General features: G+C 32.8%; 1 protein-coding gene across 1 annotated transcript; it reads left to right on the top strand.

Annotated features, from left to right (window-relative positions):
• The first annotated feature begins 7,488 nt into the window (after positions 1-7,488).
• On the top strand, positions 7,489-12,728 carry LOC107935808 (protein trichome birefringence-like 14). Its single transcript, XM_016868429.2, has 5 exons — positions 7,489-7,702; positions 7,812-8,042; positions 9,234-9,437; positions 10,805-11,000; positions 11,595-12,728. Exons 2-5 carry the CDS (start codon positions 7,883-7,885, stop codon positions 12,421-12,423), a joined length of 1,389 nt encoding a protein of 462 aa, XP_016723918.2. The 5' UTR covers positions 7,489-7,702; positions 7,812-7,882; the 3' UTR covers positions 12,424-12,728.
• Positions 12,729-13,149: the final 421 nt, after the last annotated feature.

Below are 13,149 nucleotides of genomic sequence, written 5' to 3'. Positions count from 1 at the left end.
TAGTAGAATAAATAATATTTTTATTGTTAATTTTTTAAGTGGAAGAAATTGGAATGCTAAGGCCTAACATAAATTTCATTTTGGCATGTCAAATTGATGTCTCAAAAACAAATTAAAGAGGATTGGTTTATTAGCAACAGGTAATGCTTCAATTTGAAATAGTGGAGTTATTTGCTAATTTACTTGAAAGATGGAGGCCTGAAATGCATTCGTTTCAATTTCCATGTAGGAAAACTATCATAACATTGGAAGGTGTAGCTTTAATAATCGACTTTCAAATCTACAAACAAAAAATAATCAAAGAGAGTAACATTGACATGTTGTGGTTATGTTATCAATTATTGGGTGCGAGTTTGGACAAGCAGCAAAAGGAATGCAATGGGAATAAGGTAAAATTAACATGGTTGATGACACTTATCAATCTAGTCCCTTTAGCTAATGCAACTGCCAAGAAGGATGGATCAATATATCAGAGCTTTGATGTTATACATGATAGGAGGAATGTTATTTCTAGATAATTCAAGCAACATGGTCCATTGCATGTATTTGAATCTACCGTCAAACTTTGATTTAGTCAGTACACTAAGTTAAGAGCATCAATTCTAGCATATCTCTATAAGGGGTTTTGTAAGGCGACTTGACATTATATCAACGAAATTAAAAATAGCAATATGCTTTTGCAAGCATATGCGTGTAGATAAATGTCATGGTTAGCACCAATCCCTTCCTAACCATATTGAAGGTAAAAATATAATCATGCTTAATATCTTAGATGTATTAAATTATGAATATATATAATGTCCTTTATATTTAACATTTTAGGTCGTACTTGGAGAATGACATTATTGATATTCTATAAGAGGTAGTGTGCGAGTAAGTTGAAGTTTGGAGGTCTAAGTGTTGATTAAATGCTTCCACATTATCAAGTGGCAACCCATTGGTCAAGTGAAATGACAATTTGTGTTGGTGCAAAAGATTCTTGTTGGCCCTGAGAACCTCGATTCTTTTTGTTTGATTGATTTGAGAGATCAAGATAAGTATTTCCCTAAAGAGCATGAAATTTAGATTGATATTTAGGACCATCATGTTGACCATGTCATTATCAAAAACATTATCCAAGATAATAATTTCTAACCCTCTTAACCATATATTGATTGATTTAGGCTAATTGCTCAAACATGTTCATACGCCAGCGAAGAATGTCCTCATATTAAGGAATTATGTGTACTAATGAGTATAGTAGCAAGTTCATGCTCAAGTGGCCAAACTTGTTGAGCCACAGGCACTTGTCAAGTATTATAAGTTAAAGCCACTTGTCGAAATCACCAACTCGGTTGGATTTGTCTTACTTGCCTGTGCAACATACTATTTGAATTTCATTTTACAAAAGGATCCAGTCAATTAAATTCTCCTAATTCACCATATATGATGTTGAAAATGAATATGGCATGTATGGACCTCGAGTTTACGTAGCTCTTTAGAGTTGCACATATTGATTTAACGAGCTTATACACACTTCAACCATCCCATGCTTTACATCATTATTAGTCATGGGTCACTCAGGTGTATAGTTTGATTAAATCCCATCAACGCCTCAAACAAATGAAGGTAGAGGTAAAGGTGGAACTCTTGTCCAAGCTCTACTGCGGTGGAATCCAACCCATAATCGTTAGCTATTAGGATGTGAAACACATTCACCGCATTGATGCCACTAGTGATTTTCTTTCAATTATTTAGAAAAAAAGTTATGTAATTCTTTTAGTTATATATATTAGTTTAATTTAATTACGCTTTATGTAATTACTTTTAATTATATTTGATTCATTGAAAAAAAATCACTTATTAAATAATTTATTTATGAATGAAACTTGTAAGTTAAAAATCGTCATAAATTTAAAGAATTACTTTTCTTAGGCTGTAACACTCCACAACTGATCCAATTACCAAATCCGTGTTGTAAGATGCCACATTTTTTACCGAAACAACTACAATTTCATTTCAATATTCTAAAGACAAATCATACAAACAATTAAGTGTTTTTTCAAAACTTCTAATGACATTAATTATTCAAATTTGGGTTATAAGTAGGCTTATGAATGCTCTTATGAAACTACGGTAACAAATGAGGGACTAAAACATAAAAACAACTAAAGTAAAAGTTCTGCTACAACATCAAAGGATAGATGTCGCGACACTGAAGGCAGAAGCATAATGTTTCAACTTCAAACTAGGGTGAGTCATGACTATGAAGATAGGGGTTTAATGTCATGACACTAATAGGGGAACGCCGCAACTCTAAAAACAGTTCCTTCAAATTTTGCATCATTCTTCTCAAACCTACCAAGCACCAATCCCAAACGGTCTAAGTGACCGAAAAGTTCAACATATCAAATTTTAGGCTTAAATGCAAATGCAAAACTACCAAACTTAGTACACTTAAACATATTTTAACATATGATCACATACATATTCATATTCATTCTTGAATCATGCATCACAATCATTTACTTGGCATGCAAGAAATAACTCAAAACAAATATAACATAACCAAATGACAAACAAATCATTAACACATTAAATTACTACATATGCATACTATTTAACATATATGGTCATATTCAAAATGTTAACGTGTCATACCATTTGCATCAAAACATTCTAAATGGACCTAAAAACTATTGGGAAATGTGCTCATATTGTAGTAAACATGTAATTATTTTCTGTGTATTTGAACAATGAATAAATAAATAAAGCTAATTTCATATTTCACTATTATGTCCTTTGTGTTTCTGTCTTTCATGTTTTGCATGCATAGCGAAATTGTGAATAGCAAATATTAGCTCATTGATTGTCTAAGTTCAAACTAATGATAAGTGGCATTGCAAGAATGTTTGTATTGCGAGAAAGATAACTTACATCAGTAGATAATCTAAACGAGACTGTAATATCATAAAAGAATCAAGGTGAGCATTCGATTCAAATACTTAAAAGAATTATTATGTCATATACAATTCCAATTGCGGAGATGACTAGTCTTGGCTATCGAAGCAGTTAACTTCATAGGTAGAGACATATGTGTACTTATTGGAAGGATGATATATTGGACTGGATCCAAGATAAATTAATTTTGAATCCGTTTGTAAATCAATTCACTTGTGACGTTCATAGTGTGATTTACCTAAATCCTAAGTTAGTCACTAACCATGTGTATGTAACTCATGTGTTTTGATATACATGGAAACTTATGCTCTAAAAATGATCAAGCCCATAGCCAATATGTTGGGTACATGACTTGTGTATGGCATGGTTTTACTAGCAACAATAAAATTTATAGCTCGATTAAAGAGTTAGTGATATCCTCTCGTTAACATTGTGTGGATTGATAAATATGGAATGTGTCCACGGGTTGCTTGTTCTCAAACGAGCAATTTATCACAGTCATTTGTTGACAATGAATATATTAATCATTAAGAAGACACAATGGTGACAATGAGATAAAATAGGATTGTATTGAGTGAACGGATTTAACTCAAAGGAATCAAGAATATCATATGAGGGTAACACACATATAACGAGGTCATTGGACAAAGTAGTTGGATGAATTATTTTCGTAAAAAGTATACAATAAGGAGTTTCCAATTATGCTACTTCTTGTAGACTGACTCCATGATTAAGTAAATTGCGAATTATCGTAACGGTTCTTTTGGACATAATTGCATTCATTAAATCCTAATTTTATATGTCTGATTGGTCCCTCCACTAGCTTAACAAAACCTCGATCGAATTGTATTTGAATTAGAAGAAAATTTTACGACTTTGGAAATAAATTAATTGAGTTGATTTATTTGATGTGGAATTAAATTAGGCGTTCATGAGAATTGTTCAATTAGATAATTTGATTAAAAAATTTTCTTGAAAATTTAATTTGGAAAATCTTATTGATTTTTTAGAAAATTAATTTTGATAAAGTAAAATTAAATTAATCAAATTAATTAAAAATAATATGATATTTTTAGAAATTAATTTTCAAGTCAGACAATTGGTCCAATAGGTAATTGAACTTGAAAATTAGACCTGATATCGAAAATTGGGCCCAAAAACCCAAATCAATATCGATACCCAAAAACTGGTTGAACTGGGCTTGGTATGTGAAATAGGGCCGACGATGGAGTACAAAAACTCATCTTAAATCCTTTATCCTCTCCAACTTAGCTTTTCTAAAAGCTAAAGCCTTCATTGTCTTGGCAGCTAAGCACAACAACCAATATACACTAGTTAAAATGAAGGTATTCAAACCTTAAAACCCGAAATTCAGTACCATTCAGAAGCTTCCTAAAGGTTTCAGCAATTCTTACTTCTCTTTCTTCCAATTCACAAGTACAAAGAGACTTAGGAGCTTACCAGCCTACTAGATGTATTGCTTTCTAGACTTGAGTCTCACATTTGTCGCTCTATGCAAAGCTTTCTTTAACTTTCTCTTTTCCAGAGGAGCCAAAGAAGATGATGCAGATGAGAAAATTATACACAGATCTGGGAAGAATTTTTCCTTTTTAGAATAAGACTTCTCACCTAAATATATAACTCTTTTTACACGATCTCCGAACCTCAATTAGCCATCCATCGATAATCATTATGTCTCCCACTATGGAACCAGTCGGTTCCAACTTAACCAAACTAGAATTGAAACTTAACTAAGTACCAATCAGCCACGAAATTTCTCAAGATTTTAGTAGATCTCGCCAACTTACTACTTTATTCAATTAACTCCCCACCTTTCCTAAGGTTCGAGACTTAAAAAAAAAATTGGGTGTGACAACATACAATTATGAAAGTAACTCAATTAGTGCTCTTTCAATGACCTTGTCATAAATGTGTTACCTTTATAGGCTATCTTTAATCTCTTTGAGATAAATTCATTCTCCCAATATGATCCTATTGTATCTCACGGTAATCATTATATCTTCCTTCATGAAATGTCAATTACTATCAAATAGTAATCAAGTCATTCATCACAAAGACGAACGACCCGTGACCATGTTTACTTTTCATCAACCATATAATGGAAATGAGAGGATATCATTTACCTATATGCGGGCTATGAATTCCACTGTTGTGAATGACGTTACATACTACAGAAGTCGTATACCTAACACACCAGTTTTCGGTTCCTTATCTATCTGAACTCAGACTTTTACTTACACCAAAGTATATGAGTTATGCATGCATAGTCCGTCATCCACATAGGATTAAGGTATGCCACACTTTGAACATCACAAATGAATAAATCCATAAACAAATTCATGATTTATTCTTCTTGGGTCCAGTCCGATATACTATCAGTCATATCTATGTCTCTATTTTTTTGGAGTTATCCGCTCTTATGCCCAAGACAAAACATCTCCCCAATTGGACTTGATAGACAACATATTAGTCTTTCAATCGGTTTGCTCTTTTACAATTAGACTAATGACATGTTTAGGTTCTACTAATACAAGCAGTTTTTCTGTATTACGATTCGACCACATAATACCGCTTAGTATTAGTTTAAACATTAGACAACTAGTAAGCCAATATTTGTTTCTATTTTGCTTTGTATGCAAAAACCAAATAAGGACATTATACAAAGTATATTAATGTAATCCATTAATTATTTTATTAACCAATCTATTCGAAAAAATTACAATTGTACATAGACGAAAATACTACACTTAGGACACCAGATTCAACAATTCTTTCATTAAAGACCTTGTACTTTCAATCTATAGCATAATTTCTTAACAACTTTTAATTTATTCAATTTAGTCCCTAATGTCATAAATCAACTAGTTAGCTTAATTGGATTTCTAATCATTTCCAACATTTTTCTCTACTTTTCAACTTAGCCTTAACATACCCAAAACTCACACTTCTAATTCTTATCAAAATCAAGCTTTATTTCACCAAATCCTACTAATAGTAACTTAATGTATACTTAACAATTTATAGATTAAGCTTAAATAAGTAAAATTCTATAGAAAATTTGAGGAAAATATTCAATTACATTACTTAATTTTGGACCAAAGTATAAAAGAAAACAAAAAGGGAAATTCTTTCTTTCAACCTTGGACGGCAACAAGAAGGAAGGATGATATGTTTTTCTCTCATCCACTCACATTTCATATTTATACTTAGATTAAAGTGTTAATTAACTTAAATTTTAACTTTATAACATGATTACTCTAATAATTAATCTTTCTTAATTAAAAGTGAGTGGATGGCCGTGACTTTCCACCATCCATATTATATTTATGGTTAAATAATCATTAAGTCCCTTGGTTAATTGCTAATCAAGTTCCTGTATATTTTCTAAATTAAAATTCAATAGCGATTGTCCTTTTACAATTTAATCCCTATATTATAATTAATTATTTTCTCGATTTAATTTCTTGATCGTCCTCTAATATACTTTCATACTAAATACATAATCATTCTATTCATAATTTTATGAACTCAATACGAAATTGAGTTTCGAAATTGCATTTTGCGACACTGACTAAAATCGGATCGTTACATAGACCCTAAGATATCAATCAGGGTAATATAAATAACTTTTTTTAAAAATAGATGCTATTTTATTTAATAGTTTTCATATTAAATAAAATAGTTAACCCTAATCTAAACTAAACAATGACAAATTTTAAATTATTTTTTAACATTGGACAAAGTGACCAACAAATTAAAGTATTTTCTCAACATCACATTTAACTTTATAATGTTAGATGTTACAATCAACAAATTAAATATTTATTTATCGTATTGAAGTTGTGTTATACAACAAATATAAAACGTGGTTGCCTGCTTGACACGTAGACTCGTCCGCAATCAACCTAGTGAGCTCTCCAAGAGCTCGTCTGTTATGAGTGCCCGCTACTTGCATGATTTCACCCTGCTCGTCCATAATCCTCTAAAGGGTATCTAAGACACATGTAACCCCTAAGAGGGTAACATGTCACCATACATGACGCCTTGTAACCTTTAGCACGTTACATCAAAGAACCATATCTTATATATAGGTGTGAATGAGCTATTCAAATAGACACAGTAGAACAAACACTCAATAATTAAATATTTTATAGAAGACATCAACAAAGATAATCATTTGACCTTATAAAAAAGAGAGAAGTGAGCAAGAGGCATGCACCATCTGTTTCAAAATGTGTCTTTTGGCTAATTAAGCATTGTGTCGAAGAAGCACATAAAGCTCTTAATAGTGGAATTTTTAATGAAAAAAGCTATCAACTAGGCTTTGCAAACACAAACCCAAAATCCATACCCTCTTGAATAAGCACACCCTCCACAAAAACTATAATTCATTCCCTTGAACCTTAAATTCTTTTCTTATTTCGTATTTTTCTTTTCAATAATATTCACAATTACCACATCCAACAAACATGTGCCACGTATTACTCTGCACATACATATTGAGACGAGCCTCCCTCCCATTGGCCTAATGCTCAGCCAAACATGCTCCGCCCACGTAAGGCAAAACCCCCCGCCCTCAATAACTAAAAATGTAAATTATAACTATAAAAATAAAATAAGTCTTTCTTTCTTTCATTGAACGATCTCTCACTTTCAAAACCCAAATACAGTGCCAAAATCAGCAGATCCATTGATACTTTCACACTGAGATTTAGCTGAGGAGGCTGGAATTTTAATTCAGGTTCCTTTTCTTCTCCATTCCTTTTTACTTTATTTTTCCTTTTAAATTATCAATTCATAATCATTCACTTTAATGTTTGTTTTTATTTTTGTTTTTTTCTACAATACAGCCGAAGCCTCCTTAAATAAGGTTGAAATTACAGTGGCAAATATCTTAAGGTGTTAGAGAAGGGTTGAAGGAATGATGAAAGGATGCAAATTTAATATACTGAAAGGAATCCATGTTTCTATTGCTCTCCTTACTCTGTGTTTTTTTGTTATAATGCTTTCGCCATGGAAGAATAATCCTTTTCTTACTACTCTTCTATTGGCCCAACAACGTTTTAGACAACCTTCTTCAGGTTTGGTTCCCCCACATCACCATTGGCAATTTGCACATCTTTTTATTTATTTATTTTGTAGTTCTGAATGTTTTCCATGAAGAATGGTTGGGTAGTCTAGCTGGGATGAACATTAAAACAGTTAACTATTGTTGGTTACCGTTTGAGAAGAAAAATGGAACTTCTAGGTTTGTAACTCATTAGGCTATTTAAACATATGAAGTTAAAAGGAAAGAGAGGTTAGGAGGGGAAGGGATGAATCTTAGTCCGTAAGTAAGAAAGATATGTGCCTGGAGATGTAATTCAGAATCTATTTCAGTTATAATGCATGGAAAAATGGGTCTAAGAATACATGTAAGATTTCGATTTTTCACTAGATGGGAAGATGAGGATGAACTTATGTACCTGGAAATGTAATTTGGATCTGAAATTTGTTTTGGAATTGAAAGTGCATTAAAAGGTTGAAGGCACAAGAAGATATGCAAAGCGGACTGCTGGGATGGTGAAAATTGTATGATGGATGTTTATATTCTATAGTAAATATGACCCTTGAAAGGCTATGTGGTCTAAAGAATCCCATGGGACCAGTCTCACTAGTATGAAGCTATGAATCACATTAAGGTTCAATGATAAGTATTTTGTCATTTCTTTTAATGTTGAATTGAACTTTCTTATTTTTGAGTAACATATGTTTGCAGCACTTGTTACTCTCTAGATTACTTATTTATATGCATTTTTCAAGAAGTTAGATGATATAGATCAAAAAGAAAAGATTAATATTCCTGGACAACAACATAGTTTTATGTAGCACTCACTGAGCTATCTCCATGTATACGAGGGCTAAGTAGCAGAGTCGTAATAGTATTAGCTTCTTGATCCATGAACTTTCATTTCCTTATATCCTTTAACGGGACAAACCATGCTCAATTTCAAAAATTGTTAAGACAGTATAGATCTTATTTAGGTGGTAGTTATGGCATATGTTCTACTGGGATGAATAAATGATCCAAGAGTATGCTATATGAGATGCTTTTTGGATGCTAAGGGTTGTGAAGTTAGCTGGCAAAGACCATTTGTTCTGCTGGGTTCTATTTGATGGATATATGGACCATGGTTTACTAGATATTAACGTATGAAATATTTGAATTGAACAATATTTTTCTAAACTTAATATTAAATTCATTGACTTTTTAATTTTCTTGTTGCACATAGACTTGCTTGTGGATGCACCAAATAATTCTTCAATTTCCAGGAGCCGTGGAGGGCATACAGAGGAAGCCAATAAGTCATTTTTGAAAAAAGAAGCAACAAGGACGGGAGAACATCATAATTCTTCTTCATCAACAGAACCTGTAACCACATTCTCTTCTGAAGATAATGATAGTGATGAGGAGGAGTTATCACCCCAAAATGCAGGTTGAGTTCGAAATAAATAATCAATTTTAAGTAAATCTTCCAACTTTCTTTAATGAAAAATAAACTTATTCTTATCACTAGACTTCTTGTTTTAAGTTTGCAAGCTAAGACATGCAGGGTGAAATTTTTTTACTTACATTTAGGTGACCGAAGTGCATTAGCTGTTATTTCTGATTCGAGATGAACGTAAGTGCTATACTGAAAGCCTTTATTAAAATGGTTTAATTCCTAAATCAAATGGGAGATTCTGGAAAATTTGGGTTTTTGATGATTAAAGGAGCCGAGAAGCATACATATCTGTTTTCATGAGAGTTAACTAGGTTTTTGGGGGATCATGGGGCTGCATCTAGATTAAATCTACTTTGTACTGATCATTGTTGCTTCTCTTTTCTTCTGTCTCCCACTGGATCACTTTAATACAGGGTGCATTTAATTAATTACTTGTTTGTCAAAGGCTTATGGTGTTGAGTCCTTGTTAGGGCAAGAGTGGGTGCTTAAGTCTGATTAGATTTAAAAGATTCAGCTTTAATACCTGGCTGATTGAAATTAATCACACATTTGTACTAAATCTGTATAGCTGCTAAAATTGGGGACCATATCTACTAGTTAGTGTTAAACTTGTGCTCATTAAAGGTTTATATAAGGGGTGTGCCCTCATAAGAGTAAAATGAACCTGTTGCAAATATGAAAAGGTTGATAAAGGGTAGGCAAGTTATATGCCTGAAATTACTTCTGAGATCCTTCAAGTGTCAAAAATTCCTTGAGGGACAGAGTTACATAAAACTAAAAGTGTCTACACATTTTTAAATGAGCTAGAAAGTCTTCTAGCTTTCTTGTGTCTTCTAAGAACTTAGATTGTAGAATGGGAAACTATAAACCTGATTAATGAATTTCTCCTAGAGAGAATAACATGACATAGAATTTGGCCAGAAGTGAACCGTAAGTGACATAGAAGTACCATATGCCTATTGAGTTAAATCACTAATTATTAATCATCGACTATTCAAGGTAACCAACTATCTCAAGGAGGACAATATCTATTATAGGGAATAATGATTCTTCTTTTGTATCTAATAATAATGTTTATAAATTATATGCCATATAATTTAACAAACTTCACTGAAGTTTAATAAATTAGGAAATACTGAAAGATCTGCACGGTTCTTTATTACTAATTTACTATTATTTCTTTCGTCATTCTATTTTATAATCTTTATGCTCTGTTAATAGCTCATTAGTTGCAGCCTTCAATTTTTTATTATGTTTGTAGCATTTAAATTTATTGAGAAGCTTCTATGGATGAAATTTAAGTTTTTCAGGTACCTTCATGATTTATCACTAAGCATTTCCACTTTTTGGTCACTCAGATTGCAACTTTGCCAAGGGTAGATGGGTCGCTGACAGCAAGCGGCCATTGTATTCTGGGTTTGGATGTAAACAATGGTTATCAGTAATGTGGGCTTGCAGACTAACCCAACGGACAGACTTCTCTTTTGAGGGATATCGATGGCAGCCTAAGAATTGTAAAATGAAAAAGTTTAACCGGTTTTCATTCTTGAGAAGGTAAGTCTTTGTGTACGGTTTCTTGTTATTGCTTCTTCCCATGCCCTTTCCCAACATAGCTCTCTTTTTCCTCCTTATGTTCCTAAAGTTGGTTAGTTACCAGTCATATTCTTGTAAATAAATGGTCAATCTAAATATTTTTTATCATTCTTAGTAGAGCTTGTCCTAAAAGAAAAAAAAGGAGATTCTTTTAATGAACCTTTGCTGTTATCGGGACAGTAGTCACCCTTCACTGCTTTTCCTTTATCCTCTAATGTTTTCTGCCAACACAAAATGTATCCTTAATATTCTTGCTATCCTTTTCCTATTTGGTACTAAATGCATCTTACTATTCACTACTGACCAAATTCACCATGTTTTGGAACACTATGATTAATAAAGATTACCAATGGTAGCACACTAACACTGCCTTACGTCACATGCTACTGCTTTTCCTAGATTTTGTATTCTTTCTTCACTGCTTAGCTGGAAATTCATTATTTTATGATGCTTTTTCTTTTTCTATTGTCTTATGTGAAATTTCTCGGTTTTAAGTTTGTTAAGTTCACTTAGCAGGCCTCTTTTTTCTATTCTAACCATGGTTGTAATTTTCAGAATGCGGAATAAAACAATTGCCTTTGTAGGAGACTCATTAGGCAGGCAGCAGTTCCAATCCATGATGTGTATGGTCTCAGGCGGGGAACATATTATATATGTTGAAGATGCTGCAAGGGAATATGGGCTTGTTAAACCTCGTGGAGCCAAGCGTCCTGATGGATGGGTCTATCGTTTCACAAAAATAAATACCACCATTTTATATTACTGGTCAGCTAGCCTCTCAGACCTGGTGCCTATTAACAGCACAGACAAAGCCTCAGATGTTGCCATGCATTTGGACCGTCCACCAGCTTTCCTGCGACGATACCTTCATCGTTTTGATGTATTAGTTTTGAATACAGGTCACCACTGGAACAGAGGGAAGTTTGAAGGAAACCGTTGGGTGATGCATGTTAATGGGAAGCCCAATGAGAATAAAGAATTTGAAGATATTAGGAATGCCAAGAATTTCACAGTGCATAGTTTTGTCAGGTGGCTAGATTCACAACTTACATCACACCCACGGCTGAAAGTTTTCTTTAGGACAATCTCTCCAAGGCACTACCGCAATGGAGATTGGAACACCGGAGGTACTTGCAATAATACCATTCCCTTGACTAATGGTAGTGAGGTCTTGCAAGATGGATCTAATGACAAAGTTGTGGAGAGTGCTGTTAGGGGCACAAAGGTAAAGCTTTTGGATATAACTGCGATTTCTGAACTCCGAGATGAAGCTCACATGTCTGGTTACAGTATTAGGCCGACACAGAGTGTCAATGATTGCTTGCATTGGTGCCTACCTGGCATACCAGACACATGGAACGAAATCCTTATTGCACAGATATAGGACCTTCCATGCATATGGTATGAAGAGGCAGTTTTATGAAGATACAACACGGAGCTGGTTTTAAAATTACCTTAATTCTTTCATATTTCCTCCCTTTTGTACTTGATTAGAGACTAGGTAAATCATTTCTCCTTTTTCACCACTGAGAATGTCATTGTTGAAAACCAAAATGTATTTTGAACAGCTTGATGTCTACGGTAACCCAACAAATAAACACATGCAATTCAGCATTTGATTTCCATTGTATTTTTATTGTATGTACATTTATCACCTTACTCGCAATTGAATTTCAATACTTCCTTTTACTCCAGGTGTTGGTTTCCATACTAAAATTGTAATTAACCTTTGATGTTCATTTTTCATATAATTTTTTTTCTTTTTTTAAAGAAAAGTTATTCGATTATCATCTATTTTAATTTCTTAAATTGAATGTATAAAACAAAAGGGTCAAAGCCATGAAAATTGTTAATATTATATATAAATTAAAATTTAATTTTATATATCATGTATATTTTAATCTCAAAACTTGATATCTAAACTTTTTTTTTTTTTAGGACACTTGAAAGTTGGCTGTGTATATAAATTTTTTGGTTTTTTTTCTATATTTGTACACGAAATTTGGACTTTGAGTTGATTTGGAATTCTTTTGCTCTTCGAAAAATCTAAGCCATTAGATCAAAGTGCTTTTGGAAAAATGTTTGGCCCCCGGAGAAGATGGTTAACATG

The sequence above is a fragment of the Gossypium hirsutum genome, chromosome D04 (genome assembly GCF_007990345.1).
Source record: "Gossypium hirsutum isolate 1008001.06 chromosome D04, Gossypium_hirsutum_v2.1, whole genome shotgun sequence".
Taxonomy (NCBI): domain Eukaryota; kingdom Viridiplantae; phylum Streptophyta; class Magnoliopsida; order Malvales; family Malvaceae; genus Gossypium; species Gossypium hirsutum.
The sequence above is the reverse complement of the archived record's forward strand: the minus strand, read 5'-3'. Positions and strand labels throughout refer to the sequence as shown.

Bases quoted from the DNA above. Each gene is read 5' to 3' on its own strand.
- LOC107935808 (XM_016868429.2), top strand. From the start codon at position 7,883: ATGATGAAAGGATGCAAATTTAATATACTGAAAGGAATCCATGTTTCT. The intron at 9,438-10,804 runs GTTGAGTTCGAA...TTGGTCACTCAG, and splicing joins GTTATCACCCCAAAATGCAG to ATTGCAACTTTGCCAAGGGT. The intron at 11,001-11,594 runs GTAAGTCTTTGT...TGTAATTTTCAG, and splicing joins CGGTTTTCATTCTTGAGAAG to AATGCGGAATAAAACAATTG.